At 27.7% G+C, this 18,652-nt stretch overlaps 2 protein-coding genes across 6 annotated transcripts; both read left to right on the top strand.

Moving 5' to 3' along the window:
* The first annotated feature begins 298 nt into the window (after positions 1-298).
* LOC149878974 (uncharacterized) lies at positions 299-3,983 on the top strand. Of its 3 annotated transcripts, none has more exons than XR_016447102.1 (5): positions 300-1,236; positions 1,384-1,467; positions 1,627-1,655; positions 3,158-3,235; positions 3,810-3,983. XR_016447102.1 is itself a non-coding variant. In XM_090072341.1 (4 exons), exons 1-4 carry the CDS (start codon positions 1,002-1,004, stop codon positions 3,846-3,848), a joined length of 387 nt encoding a protein of 128 aa, XP_089928467.1. In that variant the 5' UTR covers positions 299-1,001; the 3' UTR covers positions 3,849-3,983. The 3 variants fall into 3 exon arrangements, 1 of the variants encoding a protein (XP_089928467.1); XR_016447103.1 differs by having other exon boundaries at positions 3,158-3,272; XM_090072341.1 differs by lacking the exon at positions 3,158-3,235 and having other exon boundaries at positions 299-1,236.
* A 1,979-nt stretch (positions 3,984-5,962) lies between these two features.
* LOC145182219 (cytosolic non-specific dipeptidase-like) lies at positions 5,963-16,593 on the top strand. 3 transcript variants are annotated; one of them, XM_090072333.1, is made up of 14 exons: positions 5,963-6,118; positions 7,524-7,554; positions 7,841-7,859; positions 9,783-9,887; positions 11,610-11,942; positions 13,989-14,069; positions 14,150-14,223; positions 14,327-14,401; positions 14,484-14,737; positions 14,857-14,909; positions 14,990-15,108; positions 15,257-15,342; positions 15,633-15,799; positions 16,428-16,593. In XM_090072333.1, the coding sequence occupies exons 2-14, from the start codon at positions 7,526-7,528 to the stop codon at positions 16,488-16,490; spliced, it is 1,458 nt and encodes a 485-aa protein (XP_089928459.1). In that variant the 5' UTR covers positions 5,963-6,118; positions 7,524-7,525; the 3' UTR covers positions 16,491-16,593. The 3 variants fall into 3 exon arrangements, with proteins under 3 accessions (XP_089928459.1, XP_089928461.1, XP_089928460.1); XM_090072334.1 differs by having other exon boundaries at positions 5,990-6,320; XM_090072335.1 differs by lacking the exons at positions 7,524-7,554; positions 7,841-7,859 and having other exon boundaries at positions 5,983-6,118.
* Positions 16,594-18,652: the final 2,059 nt, after the last annotated feature.

Raw genomic sequence — 18,652 nt, 5'->3', positions numbered from 1 at the left:
GTCCCCTTGGATAAAAAACATTAAAGCACATTAAATATAATGAACTATATGTGAGAATAGTATTATGTATAGGGTCAACACAAACAGGCAACAATAACAATAAAGAATAACTTTGATGAAATGTGATGAAAATTATTTAACATGACATAATAATTTTATTATTTTAAAATTACTGTTTAATTGTGGCTGTATGCCTGACTTTATTATGCCTTAGAAAAAAATTTTTTTTTAATTGAAAGTTCTATGACATGATTATTGCCTTTGTGGTATGTCTATAACATAGGAAAATTACAGTGAAAAAATTACTTATAACTATTTAATGGTTTTAATCTTTTAATAAAACATTGATTAGCTGGCTAAGAAAACTGGGATTTTTACGGGTTTCCCATTAGGGACCCATCTGGTGAAAGTAATATGCGGAAAAATCTATGCAATCAGACCATTATCGCCATTTGCAACTTACCTTGTGCAAAAAAAGTTTTTACAATATAACGTATAAATTAAAGTTATAATCGTTTTCTCGTTTTATGTTTTTTATGAAACTCAATATAAAAAGTTGTTATAACTATTTTTATTTTTTATACATAAATTTTTCTCTTTTTCTTTCTTTAGTAAAAAGTTGAAAATTTTACAAAGTTTTACATGCAATTTGAACAATAAATACTTTAAAGAATTCATTAATATTTACGTTTATGAAAAGTAACGCCACAAGGAAATGCATATAATGCATATAATATTATAAATGCATATAATGCATATAATATTATAAAGTTGACGTGAGGGTTTTCATTATTGTCTTACTTCCTTGTGGCATATATTCTTAGAATCATGAATAGTTTTTGAAGACCATTGAACGTTTTTCTTTAAAACCAAAAGTACAATTTAGTAATATTTTATTCCTATATAAAGGAGATTGCGGAGTATGGATTTTTTCTACTTTTGTTTACATTTTGTAGCAGAGTAACTTACTGTGTAATTTCTGTACTGTGTTACTGAGTGAGATGTTGTATGCAATAGTTGCATTCGATAAAGAAAACAATACAGATTACGTATCACTAATTTGGTTAGTGAATGCTATGAGTGAAAATGTGTTATCAATAATTTCCTCTAGAAAATCTACAGATTTTTATTGGCCTTGCTGGACAAATATGAAAAAAATAGACTTAGCTAAATCAATATGTCAAGAACCTGAGGTTGGATGGCTTAGGTTTTCAGGAAGAATTTTGTCAACTGCAGGTAGTTTATATAATATTCTCAAAGATAGTAAAGTAATAATTTTGATAATTTTTTATAAATTTATTTAAGCATTTAATCATAATTATTGAAATTTGAAAATGAAATTTTGATACATCAATATTAAAATAAGTACTTTTTAAAATTTAGACACAGAATCTGAAGCAAAAGAAAAATGCAGATATGCAGAAGATACCTCAAATGTTGATGAAGTATATCAAAACCAAAAAATAGGTATATAAAGTTACATAATTTTAATTTAACATACAAAAGATGTTTATGTTAGTGTTACTCCGCTTATGTTTATGTTACTGGCTTAAAACTTGCACATTTATGAATTATTAAAGTTTCAAAAAAAATAATAATACTTTTGATATTTTGCCAATCCTTTAGAGATAATCAAGAAAAGCCTTTTGAGAAAAGTGAGTAAGATATTGTTTCAATACTTGTTTTAATAATTGTTATCTATTATAATGTTAGGTTCCAATTAAATATTTGTCATTTATACATTGCATATAATTTTTTATGTATATTATAGCTTCCATTGTCAAGGTTTTTCTGTAGGAGAAAATTTTAATTTTTTATAATATTTTATAGTGTATATATATATATATATATATATATATATATATATATATATATATATATATATATATATATATATATATATATATATATATATATGAAATATCAAAGGGAATAGATAGATATTTAGACTTAGAAAATGTCAGAATTAAGTGAGCTCTACGTATGTATAGAGTGTTCAAGGGGAATCGAAAATCTGTCCGATTTAGTAAAAGTCTGACTTATCCAGGGTTCAACTTAACAGGGTATATATATATACATATATATACATATATATATATATATATAATTTAGAGCCTTTAACATTACTTGCAGGTCCTTGTGCTAAAAGGGAATGTGGTGTGCATTGATATGAAACCAATTTACTTCATTAACCCCCTTGAATGCTTTAAATTATTGTATCATATCCCCTAACTGCCTTCTTTGTTCTAGAGTTTGTAGATTGAGATAATTTAGACAGGCTTTTATATATATAAATAAATAAATAATAAATACATGGTCTTACCCACAACTACTGTGTTTTGCCAGAAGTTGGCAAAACACTTAGCTCAGCTGTGCGACAAATTAAACAAAGCGAGAAATTTTAATAATCAAGAGTTTTCTGGTGGAATAGTTCTCCATTCACCATTAAATATGATTTTAGTTTTTCATTAAAAGTAGTTGTGTTTTTTTTGTCACTGATGCTATTTAGAAGTATATTCCAAAGTTTAAGACCATACTGGGATAATGCTTGATTGCTGAAACAATTATTGTAATTTGTTTCTTTTAGTTTTAGTGTTCTTTCTGACTAAGAGTATTGAATTAAATTGCATAATGATGTTAGTACTTCCTGTTTAATAGATTTCTGCATTATTAAAATGACCTTGAAATATATTATTTCTCTATTTTTTAGCCAATGCAAGTTGTTATACTCTTTGTTATTTACTTGATTTTCTATTCTGGTTTTAAATACCAGTCTTGCTGCACAATTCTGAACAGATTGCAGTTTTTTTTAATAGTGTTTTATCAATTCCAAAGTAGAGGGAGTTACAATAATATAGTTGTGAAAATAATAATGAACATACTATGGTGCACAGATCTTTATGGGATAAGAATTGTTTTATTTTGGGTATATTTCTCATTATATTGTAACAGTTTTTAAAAATCTTATTTATTTGTGTTTTTAAAGATAATTGATTGTTGAGTATCACATCTAGACTTTTTGCAGAATCAACAAATCAAATGCATTTCTTGTTAACAAAAGTACCCTTAATAATAATATCTTTTTGAATGTTAGGTGGTGCCATAATTAATATTTTTGTTTTTGATTGGTTTATGAATGATTCACACATCCATTTAGAAATGTATTCACAACTAGATATTAAAGAGATTTGGACCCAGTTACTGTACCTTGGGGTGCTCCATATTTTACATTTTGGTAAGATGAACATGAATTACCAATTTTAACTTTTTGGGTACAGTTAACTAAAAAAATTCAAATGTATCATTGGTTAGTTTAAGTAAAAGTGTTTCAGTCGAATGATGTTGTTTGTAGATAAGTGTTTTTACTAATTTATATATATGTATATATATATGTATATATATATACATATATATACATATATATACATATATATAAATATATATAAATATATATATACATATATATATATACATATATATATATATATATATATATATATATATATATATATATATATATATATATATATATATATATATATATATATATATATATATATATATATATTAATATATATACACACACACATATAAATATATATATGTTTATTTATTTAAAAATATATACAATATCAATATAAAATTATAATTTATTTATCAGTAACTAAAGGAATGTTATACATTTACTATCACAACAATTTTTTATCTGAAGAGTGTTGAGTAGAGAGTTTTATAATATATTAAATGAATAAAACCAGGTGTGTTACCTATAAAATTTCAGACTAACAGTTACATTTTATTTTTTACAGCTTATATTGAAACAAGAAAAAGCTTCGAAACGAGAATAAAACGATGGAAAAGCTTCCAATTCGCGAAACAACCGTGAAATCAGATGATACGCGATTAAAGAATGGTTAAAAATTCTCTCAATTTTGACATTGTAATTTTAATTGTTATTTTGTTTGAAACAAACAGTCAAATCATATACAGTTTTATTTTATCTGTAAATTATAAACGTAGTTTTGCAAGATTTGCAATTGGCAAACTTTGTGGGAACTATACGGGATACCCAGCGGGCATACCCATATGGGCCCCATATGGAAACCGCGGCCAAGATCCGACGGGATACCGTTGGTCTTCCCATACGGGACCCAGTTGCGGACCCGTATGGGACCCGTACGGTACCCGTTTGTCAATGTTTGCTGGGGATGCATTTAGTTATTTTGTGCAAGAAAAGATGCTATTTGATAGGGAACTTTTTTATCGATACTTAAGAATGTCTCCTGATAGATTTGAACAACTTTTCTCATTAATCGGATCTTCAAACCTGTTGAAAATCCGAAACTTGTTGTGCTATATGGGAAGTTCTCAAAAAAATATTTCTCAGAGCCCCAAATGACATAAAAGAATGGCAAAACATCATTAAAGAGTTTAATCAGAATTGGAACTGTCCACAATGCATAGGAGCTATTGATGGAAAACATGTATGCATTGAGGCTCCTGCAAAATCAGGTTCTTCTTCTTACAACTACAAAGGATTTTACAGAATGTGTAGTTTTTCACATCAGTTGGTTTAACAAAATAATAAGCTAGAATGTAATATTTACAATTTTTGTTCATATTAATAGGTTAAACAGAGAGGCTGCTATTATTATGAACTGTCATTAGTATGAATTGTTATTGGTATGAATTGTCAATTCACTTGATTCTACTTGCACACAAGAATAAACATAATCGTTTTCTTCAGTCACATCTTCAGATAAATGATTATTTAGCTCCTTGTTTAATGGATGATGAATATTTTCAACTTGCTCACAAACCACCTCAACGTTTTCCTTCAAATTCGTTGTTTCTAATCTGGAATCAGAGGTTGAATAAATATTCAATGCTGTTTCACGATGTTCTGTAAAAGTATTTAGCCAATTGAGCTGAAGAAACTGAGGTGGAACTGAATTCCTTCCAGATCCTGATGGGATATTTCATTTTGATTTCAGCCACCTTCCATAACTACTTCGAATGCTTTTATACTTTTCTTCCACTTGATTAGCAGAGAAGTTTGACAGACGACCAATTTCTTCCCATACATTTTTCTTTTTCCATTTGTCTTTAAATTCCTTATCAAACTTGTCATACGATGCTGGAAGTTTTTGAACTTCGTTCATAAAATCTGCCTTAGAGATTTTTTCTAACACACAAGATGGAGCCGTCGCCATGCTTTGTAAATTATGGTGTTGTGAATAACGTCTTCAAGATGCAATTAGCGTGTGTGTAGGTGTTAATGTATGTAGGTGCTAATGTGTGTAGGTATTAATGTATGTAGTTATTAATGCATGTATGGTCTTAATGTATTCAATGTGTAAAATAAGGCGGTTGTACTACTGTGTAAAAGGGGAGCGGAGTTTGTAAATTGTATGATTTGAAGCCAGATGGAAGAAATATTGTCAAGTTCATAAAGAAAGTAATGACTCATTAGTGTCTCAGGGGAGGTTAAAATAATTCCTCACAATGGCGATATTTTGTAAACTTTATTGTTGTACGACAGTTATTGTGTGGTTTCTATTAAAAAAATAAGCTGCGCGTTTTGCACAAAAAACAAAATACCGTTGCAGAAATAGATTTTTTTCAAAACTCACAACCGCAGTTGTAAAGCATAAAATTAGTTGTACAACCGACGTTAAGTTGTGCAAATTACACTAGAAAATGTTTCCATTATAAAACAAAGTTGTTGTACGACATTCCTACAACTATTGGAAACCAAGATTTAAGCAGTTTTTTGTTTATTTGCGTTACTGTGCACCTTCGGAAGAATGAGAACTAGTAATTTCTTGAACAATAACATAAACAAAGCGCTTTTGTTTGTATCCAGATTATACATTCCAGTGACTATGTTGTATAGGCTTCATAAATAACAAAACATAAAGAGACTGGTGAGCCTTATGTTAGGCCGTTTAGAATCCAATTCGGCCCGCAACCCCTTGTTGCTGCGGACCGTTCTCTAAAGAGTCTGTAAAATATGCTTTTGTAAAGCCAGCTTTAATTGTTGCGCAAGTAAAATCTCGAAAGCTACTCTTTTTTTTTGACTTCCAGAAATCTGAAAAGCATTTTTGCCTCCTTATAGGTTAGAACTATTTTGGATATAAAATTTTTGTTTAAGTCTTTTGATTTGAGGTGAAATGACTCTGTTTTGGAGAAAAGTAAATTAATTTGCAACATGTATCAAATTCTCCCTCAACTACCTGCTGTATGAATTAAAAGTTATACACACCCGCACTAGTGTGATATGTTAGCTTATGTGTAATGCCCAGAAGATGAAGATCAATGTAATTAATTGTTCATAATAATATGCTATATAATTTTGTTAGTTTTATTTTCATAAAGATATCTTTCTTATATCTACTCTTAAAAAAAAAGGAAAAAATATTGTAGCTAAATCATGCTACTATTTTAACATCAATAAAAGTATTATGAATGTAAATATAACTGGTATTTTTTAGTAGTATTAGATATCAATGTAGCTTGTTATTTGAAATTTAAAAGTCAAATGAAATGATTTTTTCAGAATTCTACAATTCAAACACTCTTCAATGAATATGACATTGATTGTGAATCATTGCAAAACTGACTTCCTAAAAGAAAATTAAGATCTTCAGGGTAGCGCTGGTTATAGCTATTGAGTTAGCTTTTCTCTATACTTACAAGAAATTTCAAATGTTTGAGAATGGTATCCCTCAAGTGATTTCTTAACTCTAAATTCATTCAAGGATTTTATGCTTAGTTTGATCAATAACTGTGTAGAAAGAAATATTAGTTGATTGATAACTTAGTTCACAGTTCCCACAATAAGAATCAAAGGCAGGACATTCTTTTGGTAGTCTGGGATCATATTTGCAAATATTTTTCTACCTAAACTGGTAAACCTAAAACCAAGGGTTAAAAAATTTATGTAAGATTATGGTTTACTGAAAGATACTACTAATTATTTGGGTTTTCTGAGATAAGACAAAAATATGCTAGTAAATATAATTTAACCTGTCAAAATATCATAAAATCTTGACGATACTTAATGTTTTAAAAAGAAAATTGCTGAAACTGTTTTCATAAAGGAAATTTTTCTGTTATGCATGTTTTATTTTGAAATGCTGACGGTATTTAATTTCATGGGATTCTTTTCATGAAAATACTTTACTCAAGATATAATTTTTTTAAAGATATTACCTCCAAAATATTCTTTCAAATTTTTAGATTTCAAATAGGTCATTACAATTTTACCAAATAAAATTAGCTTTACAATCAGATAGCAAAAACAGTAAAGCAGCTTATGACTTAACCGTTTTTGCTATCATTTAACATAAAGTAAAAAAAGAATTTGTTACATTAAATAAAAATAATGCAATTCAAATATTATAGTAAATCAATTTAGCTCTTTCATGGGAAGTGAAATCTTTTTCTTTTTTCATTTTTCCTTTACATATTTATGTATATCCTTATATATCCTTTCTCCTAAGGTTTATTTCTTCTTTTAGCAATGGTTGATGTACTTCAGAACTTTTATGAGTAAGATCATTTTTTGATATATTCTTTAAATTAGGCTTTATGAACCTCAATTGTTTTCAGGTTTAAATTCATGGGACTTTATTGTCCTGCAATTTTGTGGTATTTCCTTAAATATGTTGACACAAAGTAAATTTAGTTTTTTATGATTGACTTTCTTTTTCCACAACTTTCTGGTTTTTTTTTTAATGTATTTAGTTTTAAAATGATATGTTAGTAAAAGAGCATACTGATTGTTTTTTGCAAATAATAATTTCAATGCTATTTGCTGTTATTTGTTTTTCTTTAGTTTTGTTGATCAACACCAGGTGTGTAAACATTTAACTTTTGCTAAAGGAGGTGACCCTAAACATTAAAACAGTATTGATATATTGGTATTTAGTTAGTTTAAGGTCATATATTTTTGATGGCTATCTGGACTTTTGCCAGCCATTATATTTATGTTTTGCTTATATTTATTAATTACAATTACTACAATTTTATGCAATTTACTTTGAAGTAGAAACAAATCTCATCCATTATCTACCATCTTTCTAAAATTTAATAAAGGTGCAACTTTATTAAGTTATGTTTCTTATGGTAGATGGGTAAATTTTAGGAGCCCTAATGTTTCATTAAAGAGTTTTTTTAAAAAAAAAATATAGAAGGCTTAAAATCTATTATATTTTTCAGGTTTTTTTTTTTGTAATTTTTAAAAAAAAGTTTAGAGATTTCAATAATGAACACTTTAAAAGATGCTTTTCTAAAAACCTTTGTTTGTGTATCAAAAATAGAATTAGGGAGAAGCAGTTGTAGATGCTGTGCATGTTTCTTTGTTTTACAGCTTTGTTTCTTCCATGCATTGAAATTTAAAAATATCCAGATTTAACAATCTTTAAATGTTTCATTTTATTTTGATTTTATTCAAAAGATTGATCATAGAACTCAGGTTGTCTTATTATTAAAAGATCAAAACTGAAAATGCTGATGTAGGCCAATTGTTAAGTTATTATTTCCTCTTTTTTTTTTTTTTTTTTTTTTTTTTTTTAGCAATTATCTCAAAATGAATTAGAAAGTTACTTTTTGTTATATGAGACACTTTGGAATGGTCCAGAAAAAAAACCACTTCAAGGCTATTACCATTAAACACTTTAATACAGTTTTCACTGCAAACTTGTGATTAGTGCATTGAGTTGCATTAATTACAAGTTTCTAATGAGAATTTGTTCAGTAACTTCCTTAATATTTTGAGGTTAGAACCATCAAGGTTTGTTGTTTGTGGACTTTAAGAAGGCCTTACATCAGTGGAGCCAAGCTCTCTTCCTGCCCTGACCTCCAATGTTATGTTAACTGCAAATAACCTCTGTTCTGAGTTATCAGAATAGAAGTGCGATAAGTATATTCTTCTGTGGTCTTATCATGCCTTTGATCTTATCATACATAAGAGTTAAAGTTTTGACTTTTTCTATTATCAACAAAATTTCCAGAGACCATGCTTTTTGCAGTCTAAATTTTCCTCTCTCTAAAATACTTTATATAATAAAATCAGTTATATAATAAAAATTAATGAATCATAGTGATCATGCCATATCATAGTAAATATATTCATAATCACAGTAAACATGCCATAAGTGATTTGATTTTTTCTACTGTTACACTACATACATAGTGGAACAAAGTTAGGCTTTTTTTGTTATAGTTGTAAACCACCACAATGTCCTTTTTTAGGATACAAAGTTAATATATAGTATGGATTTTTATAAATTTTTTACTATCAGTATTGCTGTTTTAATGTTGTTGTAAAGACACTATTTGTTAGAGTTACATTTAGCAAAATAAAAAAAGAAAAGTATATAAATTTGTAAAGAATCATAGTTTTAAAATAGTTATTTTTAATAACGGTAATAATTTCAAGTTTTTTTTTGTTTTATTTAGGCTCTATGGTAAATTGCAGAAACATTTAGGGGGGAAACAATAAATTAGATTTTATGGCCAACAGCAGCATTTTTTAGTTCTATCATAATCTAATAAAAATTATTGTGAAATATTAAAATGCTTCATTTTTTTTTTGTCAAACTCAAAGCAAACCATTTTTTTGCTTTACAGGTTTTCAATTTGCCTAGTTCCTTCATGTTTTCTCTTAAAACAACTTAATCACTACAATTAGGTGTTAAGTAGGCTATTTAAATAATTATTTGAGTTTTAGCTATCTTTTACAGCTTTTTTTTCCTCTTATAAAATCCTTTTTTTAGGATTCTTATGTTGAGGCATTAAGAAAATGGGTGAAAATTGAAAGTGTTTCAGCATGGCCTCATAGAAGAAAGGAAACCATTGATATGGTTAGGTTTGTTGGAAAGGTAGCTTATTAAAATAGTTGTGATCAAATGCATCTTGTTATTAATCCAAAATTTTCAGTGTAAACCAATCTTTTTTTATTATGCTAACTTATCTAATGCAGATCATTTTTCAGTTCCCTCAGAAAATAGTGTAGGGTTTAAAGTTAAAGATTTAGTAAAGTTTTTCTTAAAATAGTCCCTACTTTACTGGAGACCAGAAGCATTAGCAACTCTAAATCATCCCAAGATATGAAATCAGACATAATGATGTTTACTAGCTATTACCAAGCAGCTAGTGCTCTAAGTAAGACAAGACCTAATTATTCCAGTAAATGGAACTATATTGTAAATCTTTTAACAAAAGGTTTTAATATTAAAAGTTATGTGTTCATATATGAGATCAAAAGCTTTCACTAGCTTGTCTTTTAAAAGATTTGGAATATTTGGGACAAATTCAGAAATGAAAAAACTTAGTGTGTTAAAAATGAAATTCCATTTTATATGATTTGCTAGATTTTATGCTTTCTATGTTGCTATCATGGCTTAATGTTGAAATATAAATTTGTTTCTTTCAAATTTTCAGAAATATAAAATCATTTCTTTCAAAACTTCCAGAATTATAAAGTTGTAAAGGTTGAAGCTCTTAAGAAATTTTATATTTACAAAAGAAGTTGTTTGTTTCCATGCTTTACCCAGGTTTCATTGTAATTTTTTTTGATATTCTTTAGATAATTTTAAAATTACAGTGAACATAAAGTTAATCACCACATAAAAGCATTTTGATCTGAAAAAGTATCCTAAAAATAAAATTTAATGGGATCAAACTTGAGTATATTTAAAAAATAATACCACTTCTCACTTTCTACATGACCCTCATGGGAGATTACAAATTTATGACAAGAAGTTTGTTACAACAGTTTAAGGGTAACAGTTGGAGCATATCTGGGTGCTAAAGTTTAGTAGCATTTTCAACAGAGATTTGAGTTATTGGGTTAAGAAGATATGGTTAGTTTTTCTGCAACTAGAACAAACTACATATTGGTAATTTCAGAGTTCAACTAAATGTTCAGACTATATATACAACTTTATCAGACCTACATTTTTTAGGAGATAAAAAAATATGGCGTCTTTTTTATTATTGTTATCCTACAACATTTCATGCTTAGTTTATGCCTAAATAATATTAGCTAAAAGACTAATGTACTACAACAGCAGGTTTTAAACTTTTTATATAAAAGTAACATATCTAATTGTCTTATATTATGCAATATATTAGTTGATTACTTACTGTTCCTTTGCTGAAACTGATATCATGCATCATATTTGTTAGCAATGTTCAAGGTTTTTTAAGCAAATGATTTTAAATAGACTTTTTGTAAAATTTTGAAATAAAATTCAGTTAATTTCACTAATTGGGTTTGCTTTTTTTTCATACTTTGGAAACTGGAGTATAAATAAAACGTTTTAGGATATTTTTAAAGTTAGGGAAATATACTTTTTTTAATACCAGTTGATCTTTTTAATGATTATGTATACATATTATTATGATTATATATTAGTATCTTTACTGAAATTAAAAACAAAATACCTTAAGTTTAATTATTTTGTGCTACAGTTTAAAGCAAGACATGATATATTTAAGTTATTTACATCAGTTTTTTATTTTCATTATTAAAGTTGATTAAAGTCAACTTCGTAAGAGAATAAGGTTTTGGCAAAAAGTCCTAATACTTTGAATTTCAGGAACTGGAAAAACTTGGAGCTACTATTGAAATTTGTGACAATCCATTAGGTAATCAGACAACACTTGAAGGTGAGAAGGTTCCTTTGCCTCCAATCATTCTTGGGAATCTTGGTTCTGATCTTTCAAAAAAAACTGTTTGCATATATGGGCATCTAGATGTTCAGCCTGCTTCTAAAGCAGATGGTTGGGACACTGAGCCTTTTGAAATGACTGAAGTAGATGGTAAATTGTATGGAAGAGGCTCAACTGATGATAAGGGTCCAGTGTTGGCATGGTTAAAAGTTATTGAAGCATTTCAAACTTTAGGCATGAAATTACCTGTTAACTTAAAGGTTTGTTTGATCCCTTATATTTATTATAATAATTTTTATATGGTTTCTCACTTATAGTAAGACTTTTGATAAACAGTTTCTCCTAAATGATTTGAGATATACTTAACAAATTTTTTGCTGGAATAGTGTTATTTTGTAAAGATCTTCTGCAAAAGCTTCATCAAATATATGCTGAAAGTATATCCAAAAATAGAGTTAATCTGTGTTAAACAGGTCATGGCGTATTTTGGGTAACTAACAATCAAGCTAAAATTTCAAGTATAAAATAAAAAATATCATTAGAATCAGAATTTTTTTTCTCCTATAAGACAAAATGACATTTCTATATATTTCTGAGAATAGAATTTTTAAAAGAATAAAGAGCTACTTTGTGGAGAATTAAGTTTCAATTCTAGTGATATATTTTGTTTTTCATTGAAGTAATAGTATAATGAAAGTTTTAAATATGAAAATGTGGCCTACCAATACAAAATATATCATTTCTACTTCTGATTGGATGGAAAATGATACAATTATTACATGGTTACTTGAAATATTTATACCAGTGATAAGAAAAATGCTTACCTGGAAATGAAAAATGTTACCTGGAAATCTGTTGGGATGATAACATGTTTGATATGCCTTCCAGCTCACTATTTACATATTTTGAAAATTTTAGATGTAGGTGTCTATTTTCATGTGAAAAAGGAAAAAAATATGTGAGTATTAAACTAAATCTTAAAATTTGGATAATAAAAATTTTCCATCTTAGTTTTAAAAACTGTTTGAGTATGGCAAAGCTTTCACTCTTTTGCATGCAATAGTTGGAGTTTCAATAAGATAGCTTATTATCACCAAATAAATACAACCTAAATCACTATAAGTTAAAGATTACACAAGCTTTTAATCCACCTACTAAAACTGCAAAACTTTTAATGCCTGCAATAATAATTACACCAGTGACATCATCTACACTAATTGCCAATTAAAGCCAATATCAAGAAACATATCCATCAAAATTAGAAATTGAAATTGAGCTAAAAAGTTTACTGGAAGAGCATAACCAAAGGCATGTTAAAAAAAAAAGTAAATTTAAAAAAACTTGACAGCATGTGTGACAGAAAAACAATTGCAGTGCTCAAGGATCAAGAAGAAATATGGCTACTATAAGTTCAGAAAAAGTAAGTAAAGTTACCAAAAAAATGATCATTTAAAGTTGGAGATAAATATGATAATTATGATAAGCAAACATGTTTAAAGTTGATCAAATGCAAGAAATGCAGAAAATGTTTCGTGGAGATATGTTAGGAAATGAAAATGTGTGTGGCCACAGGCTCCGTAAAAAAATACCTTCAGTGATGAACTTTTTGTGCTCAAAAATATAAATTCTAATTTCAACATTCTTTCTGCTATTATTTTACATGAGCAACAACCCATTTAAGCTTTATCTTCTAAATGGAAAAGTTATGTTTGAAAAAAAAAAAAAAAATCAAATAAATTAAAAAAAATTTTTTTTTTAATTTTTTTAAATTTATAATGAAGTGTGATCCATTCAGCATGGTTTTACTTTTATCATGTTTTCAAATCTGCCAAGTAAAAAAAGCTTAATCAAATTACAATTTCAAATGTAAGATAATTTAGTTAAAACTAATAAGTTTAAAAAAATTTTAAGAAGCACAAAAATAGTTGCAGTTTTAGTCACAAGTATAATTTTCTCCATTTTCCAGTTTTAAAATACATATTCCTTTTTATTTATAAATTACTATTTAAAAAAGTATTTATTAGTGTTTTGACTCTTTAATTGTTAAATGGTTTGCTTGACTTAAAGATGAAGATAATGTTTTTGATGAAAATGAAGGCGTATTTCAAATTAGTTCAAAAAATAAACTTATAGAAACTATGATAACATAACTAATTTTAGTTGAGGTGTCTGTGTATAGGGAGAGGAAGATATTCCTCTGTATTCACAATACTTTTTTTTTTTTGTCTTGTCTATATTGACTGATCAAAACTGTCTGAATAAAGTGTTGAAGCAGAAGTAAAAAATGTGTTGATACTTTATTATAGTTTTGCTTCGAAGGAATGGAAGAAAGTGGAAGTGAAGGCTTAGATGAACTAATTGAGTCAAGAAAAGATTCTTTTTTTAAGGTTTGTTTCCTTTCCTGGGTGTTTTGAGTTAATAGTGTTGTTGTCTTGTTTATAGTCAAGTTGTTATCTTTTTGCTTCAGGATATTGACTATGTTTGCATCTCAGACAACTACTGGCTTGGAAAGAAAACTCCTTGTATAACCTATGGTTTAAGGTTTAGTTTATTTTTAATTGGATTCTGGATTTTTTTTTTCCCCTGATACATTTTTTTTTTGTTATAATGCTATTTAGTGAATTACTTAATATATTTATTAAAGGGGCATCACTTACTTCTTTGCAGAAATAACATGTGCTAAACAGGATCTTCATTCTGGTGTATTTGGTGGTACTGTGTAAGTTTCAAATTTTTTGTTTTAAAAGATGTTTCCAAGAAATTTGATGAAATATATTACATCCATTATAAATGTTTTTCAGGCATGAAGCAATGATTGATTTATGCCACTTACTTAGTAAATTGGTTGATAGCAGAGGAAAAATTCTTATTCCTGGTATTAATGAACTTGTTAAGCCTATTACAGAAGAGGAGAATAATCTATATGATGAGATTGATTTTGATCCATCTGATTTTGCAAAAGATATTGGAACTGATAGGTTGATTCATCATGGAGATAGGGTTAAGCATTTGACATTACAACATAGATGGCGTTATCCATCTCTTTCTATCCATGGTAAATATTTTTATCTGATCAAAGCTCTTTTTCTGTTGCTTTAATAATTAATTTGGATCATTTAAATCTATTTGTTCATAGAGTTATTTTATTATCATTATTATTTATCTTTTATATAGGTGTCCAAGGATCTTTTGATGGTGCAGGTTGTAAAACTGTTATTCCAAAGAAGGTTAGTTTACATTTTAAAGGCTTTTTTTCATGAAATAGCTTTAATGTTTAAAATATTGAAATTATTTTTTTAAAATAAAGGTCATTGGAAAGTTCTCTATTCGCTTGGTTCCAGATCAAACACCTGATGAAGTTGCTCGTTTAGTAAAAATATATTGTGAACAAATTCATGAGGAGAGCCAAAGTCCTAATAAACTTCAGTAAATAATTTTTAATCTTAAAATTTAAGTTCAATTAAAATTCAATTTTGCTCACCAAGTAATATTGGTATGAAATCGGTAGTTAAGATCACTTTTTTGTAATTGATTTATGATTATGTTAAAATTATTTTGCATTTTTGGTTTTTAGAGTGACAATGGTTCATGGTGGTATGCCTTGGTTAAGTGATTACAAACATCCCCACTATATTGCTGGAATAAACTCTGTAAAAAGAGGTATTGTTATTGTGTCATTGTATATATTATTGTGTCAAAGGCACAAAGTTTTCAATTCAATATTGTATTGAAAAATGTTTGCTTTGCGACATTATTTTAAGAAAGTTGTATTTTTAAGTAGATAATTCTATTATATTTTAATTTATTGCCAAAAAAAAAATGGTTTTAGCTACGTTTATTTAAATTGTTCTCTAAAACAAAATGTTTAATATAGGATTATTGTTTTTGCTATTAGGGAACTTTATAAAATATTTAAAATAATTTTCAACCTACTCATAAAATATTTTTAGTGTTCAATATTACCCCTGACTTGATTCGTGAAGGTGGAAGCATCCCTGTCACACTATCTATGCAGAATGCTACAGGGAAGAGTGTTATCTTATTGCCTATTGGATCTTGTGATGATGGAGCTCATTCACAAAATGAAAAGATTGATCGATCTAACTTTATTAATGGGGTATTTGGCGTCTTTTATTTGTTTATTTTGAATTTTTTTCGATACATGGTATTTATATTGGTATAACATGATTCTACAAAACCCAGGTCACTAGGTATTTGGCTGGAAAAAATAATCTTGTCTTTTAATTGTGATTTTTAATATTTCTTATGTTTAGGACATTCTAAAGATATGTTATAAAAAAATGGTTTTGAAAATTGAACAAAATTAATTAACAATTAGGGTTTTGTCAAAAATAAAACAAAAGGTCTATAAATGAATTATTTCTGATGCATTTTAATTATGCCAAACAAGAGCCCTTGCTATAATATCAAGCGATTTTAAACTGTAAAAATACTGAAAAGCTGCTAAAATTTCAAGTAAAACTAAGATGTTATACTTTTTTTTTTATATTGAAGCTGGAAAAGTAGTTTAAAATAGCAAGAAGCTGGGGGAAAAAATTTCCAGTTTTCCAGTTAAAACCAGTTTGAGAAATTAATATTAGAATTTGAAACAAACATGCACCATTTTTTCATTTAAAATTTTCTCTGTTGTTTTTTGACTAATTAAAAACTTTACATAAAATGGTTCGCTAGGAACGTGTTTTCACCATTTTACTTTTGTGATATGTTGAAATTCGTTTTTTCAGATTAAAGTAATGGGCGCGTATTTAGATGAAATATCAAAGATAGAAGAAGAATCGCTCAATTGAAATGAGTTTAGTTTAATAATTTTATTATTATAATGGTAGAATTAATATAAATTTTGTAAAATTTTTACCGATCTTATTTTTTGAAAAAGTGCTTAGAAAGTGGCGTATGATTCATAGTATCACGATGCTAGTCAATAAATTAGTATTCTAAGCATGAAAATATTAGTGGCCGTCTTGAAATTTTTTAGTTCCTTCCTAGAAACTTTCTCAGTTCTAATGAAATCCCTTATATATAAATTTTGAAAAGAAAACCATATTTTAAGTAATTTAAGAAACTGCATATGGTTTTCTGTTAATAATGACAGAATAAAATGCAAAGTTCTGTAAAAAAATTTGAAAGATAAATTGTATTTTCTGAAGTTTATTAAAATAGAACTTTTTAACATAGTTACACAAAACCGTATAAATTTGCTGCACGCCAAACTTTAGTTTTGGGTGTGACAATTTTATGCATAAACTTCTTTAGCACTTTTTAAAAATAAATTTTAAGGATCTTAATTGAATTTAGAAGGCCGGTGCTCAATACATTCAAATGTTGAAACAAATGTACAGAAGGTGAAATTATTTTCCAGAATTGGAAAATATAGAGTAAAAAAATAAAATAAAATGAACTGTTCATCAATTTTGATTTTTTTGCAACAACTTAATGCTAATGTAAAAAATCGTTAGAAAGGTGATGTAGAGAATTTTCTGCTTTATCTAAAGATGTAAAGATTTATTTGAGTCTTAGCAAACTTTAAAATTCTCACCTTAGTAAAAAAAAAAAAAAAAAGAAAGTTTTTTCTCAAAAAAATTGATTTCTCCCCAACTCTCGAAACTGAAATTAAATTTTACTAAACCAAAAAGGCAGGTTTGTAGAAAATTTTATGACGATCAAGATTTTCTCTTTAAAACTGAACTTGCTAGTTCCAGAAAAAGGTTATGAGAAAAAAAACGAGGAAATGTTTATCTGCGAAGACTAAACATTCAAACTGCTCACACATGCATTAAGATGAGCGCGGCTAAATTAATAATTCGTTAAAACCTAGATGAGTATGGTAGCCAGGCAAAATTTTGTTTCTCGAGGCTTCTTCTTGTACTGAAGATAAAATAGCAACTTATTTTAAAACTTTTCAAAAACATTTTCTTGAAGCAAGTACCAACACAAACACTTCATTTAATTGGTGGATTTTTGACAAAATTGAATTATATGACGATCAAGACAAACAGCATATTATTTGCAGGAATGTTGATAAAAGCCCTTAAAAATTGATTGGTAACAACATAAAAGTACACAGTCAGTAATTGTGTCAACGCTGCCGGTACCATTCGTAGTTTACAAATCAATATCAAGGCTGGTGTGTAGGAGGACCAAATAAAATATTTATAACATAAAAGTCGGATAGGAGATAAAAGGAATAATTTATTTAATGGCTCGATAAGTTATTCATACCATCAATTAAATTGAATCATGTTATGGTCGTTCCTAGTAGTTTAATAATTTTTTTCAGTTATACATATTTGCATTTTAGTCTTAGATGGACAAGTCACGCGTTACTTACGATGTTGCACGTATTTGCTTTGACAATATGTTTAAGGGCTCTTTTGTTCCACATATTTCAACCGTTAGACTTTGGTGTATATTGTCATGTTAAACTAGTTTGACACAAATTACATATAAAATTTTATGCAGCTATAAATTTCGACAATTTAATAAAAGAAAGTTTCATTCAACTTTAAAGCTTGGTTTCCAATAGTTGTAGGAATGTCGTACAACAGTTGCACAATAACTTTGTTTATAATGGAAACATTTTCTAGTGTAAGTTGCACAACTTAACGTCGGTTGTACAACAAATTTTATGTTGTACAACTGCGGTTGTGAGTTTTGAATAAAAGCTTGGTTTCAAATCCGAAACTTGTTGTGCTATATGGGAAGTTCTCAAAAAAATATTTCTCAGAGCCCCAAATGGCATAAAAGAATGGCAAAATATAATTAAAGAGTTTATTCAGAGTTAAAACTAAACAACTATTAATTCCTTCCAGATCCTGATGGGATATTTCATTTTGATTTCAGCCACCTTCCATAACTACTTCGAATGCTTTTATACTTTTCTTCCACTTGATTAGCAGAGAAGTTTGACAGACGACCAATTTCTTCCCATACATTTTTCTTTTTCCATTTG

Source organism: Hydra viridissima, unplaced genomic scaffold (assembly GCF_058129835.1).
Source record: "Hydra viridissima isolate aposymbiotic clone 2 unplaced genomic scaffold, HvirCarnegie_v1 scaffold_14, whole genome shotgun sequence".
Classification (NCBI taxonomy): Eukaryota; Metazoa; Cnidaria; class Hydrozoa; order Anthoathecata; family Hydridae; genus Hydra; species Hydra viridissima.
This window is presented reverse-complemented; position numbering and strand designations above follow the sequence as displayed.

Excerpts from the sequence above, each read along its gene's own strand:
- LOC149878974 (XM_090072341.1), top strand. The coding sequence starts at position 1,002 with ATGTTGTATGCAATAGTTGCATTCGATAAAGAAAACAATACAGATTAC. Across the intron at positions 1,237-1,383 it reads AAGAATTTTGTCAACTGCAG|ACACAGAATCTGAAGCAAAA; the intron begins GTAGTTTATATA and ends TTTAAAATTTAG. Across the intron at positions 1,656-3,809 it reads AGAAAAGCCTTTTGAGAAAA|CTTATATTGAAACAAGAAAA; the intron begins GTGAGTAAGATA and ends TATTTTTTACAG.
- LOC145182219 (XM_090072333.1), top strand. The coding sequence starts at position 7,526 with ATGGTTGATGTACTTCAGAACTTTTATGA. Across the intron at positions 11,943-13,988 it reads AATTACCTGTTAACTTAAAG|TTTTGCTTCGAAGGAATGGA; the intron begins GTTTGTTTGATC and ends ACTTTATTATAG. Across the intron at positions 14,070-14,149 it reads GAAAAGATTCTTTTTTTAAG|GATATTGACTATGTTTGCAT; the intron begins GTTTGTTTCCTT and ends TTTTTGCTTCAG.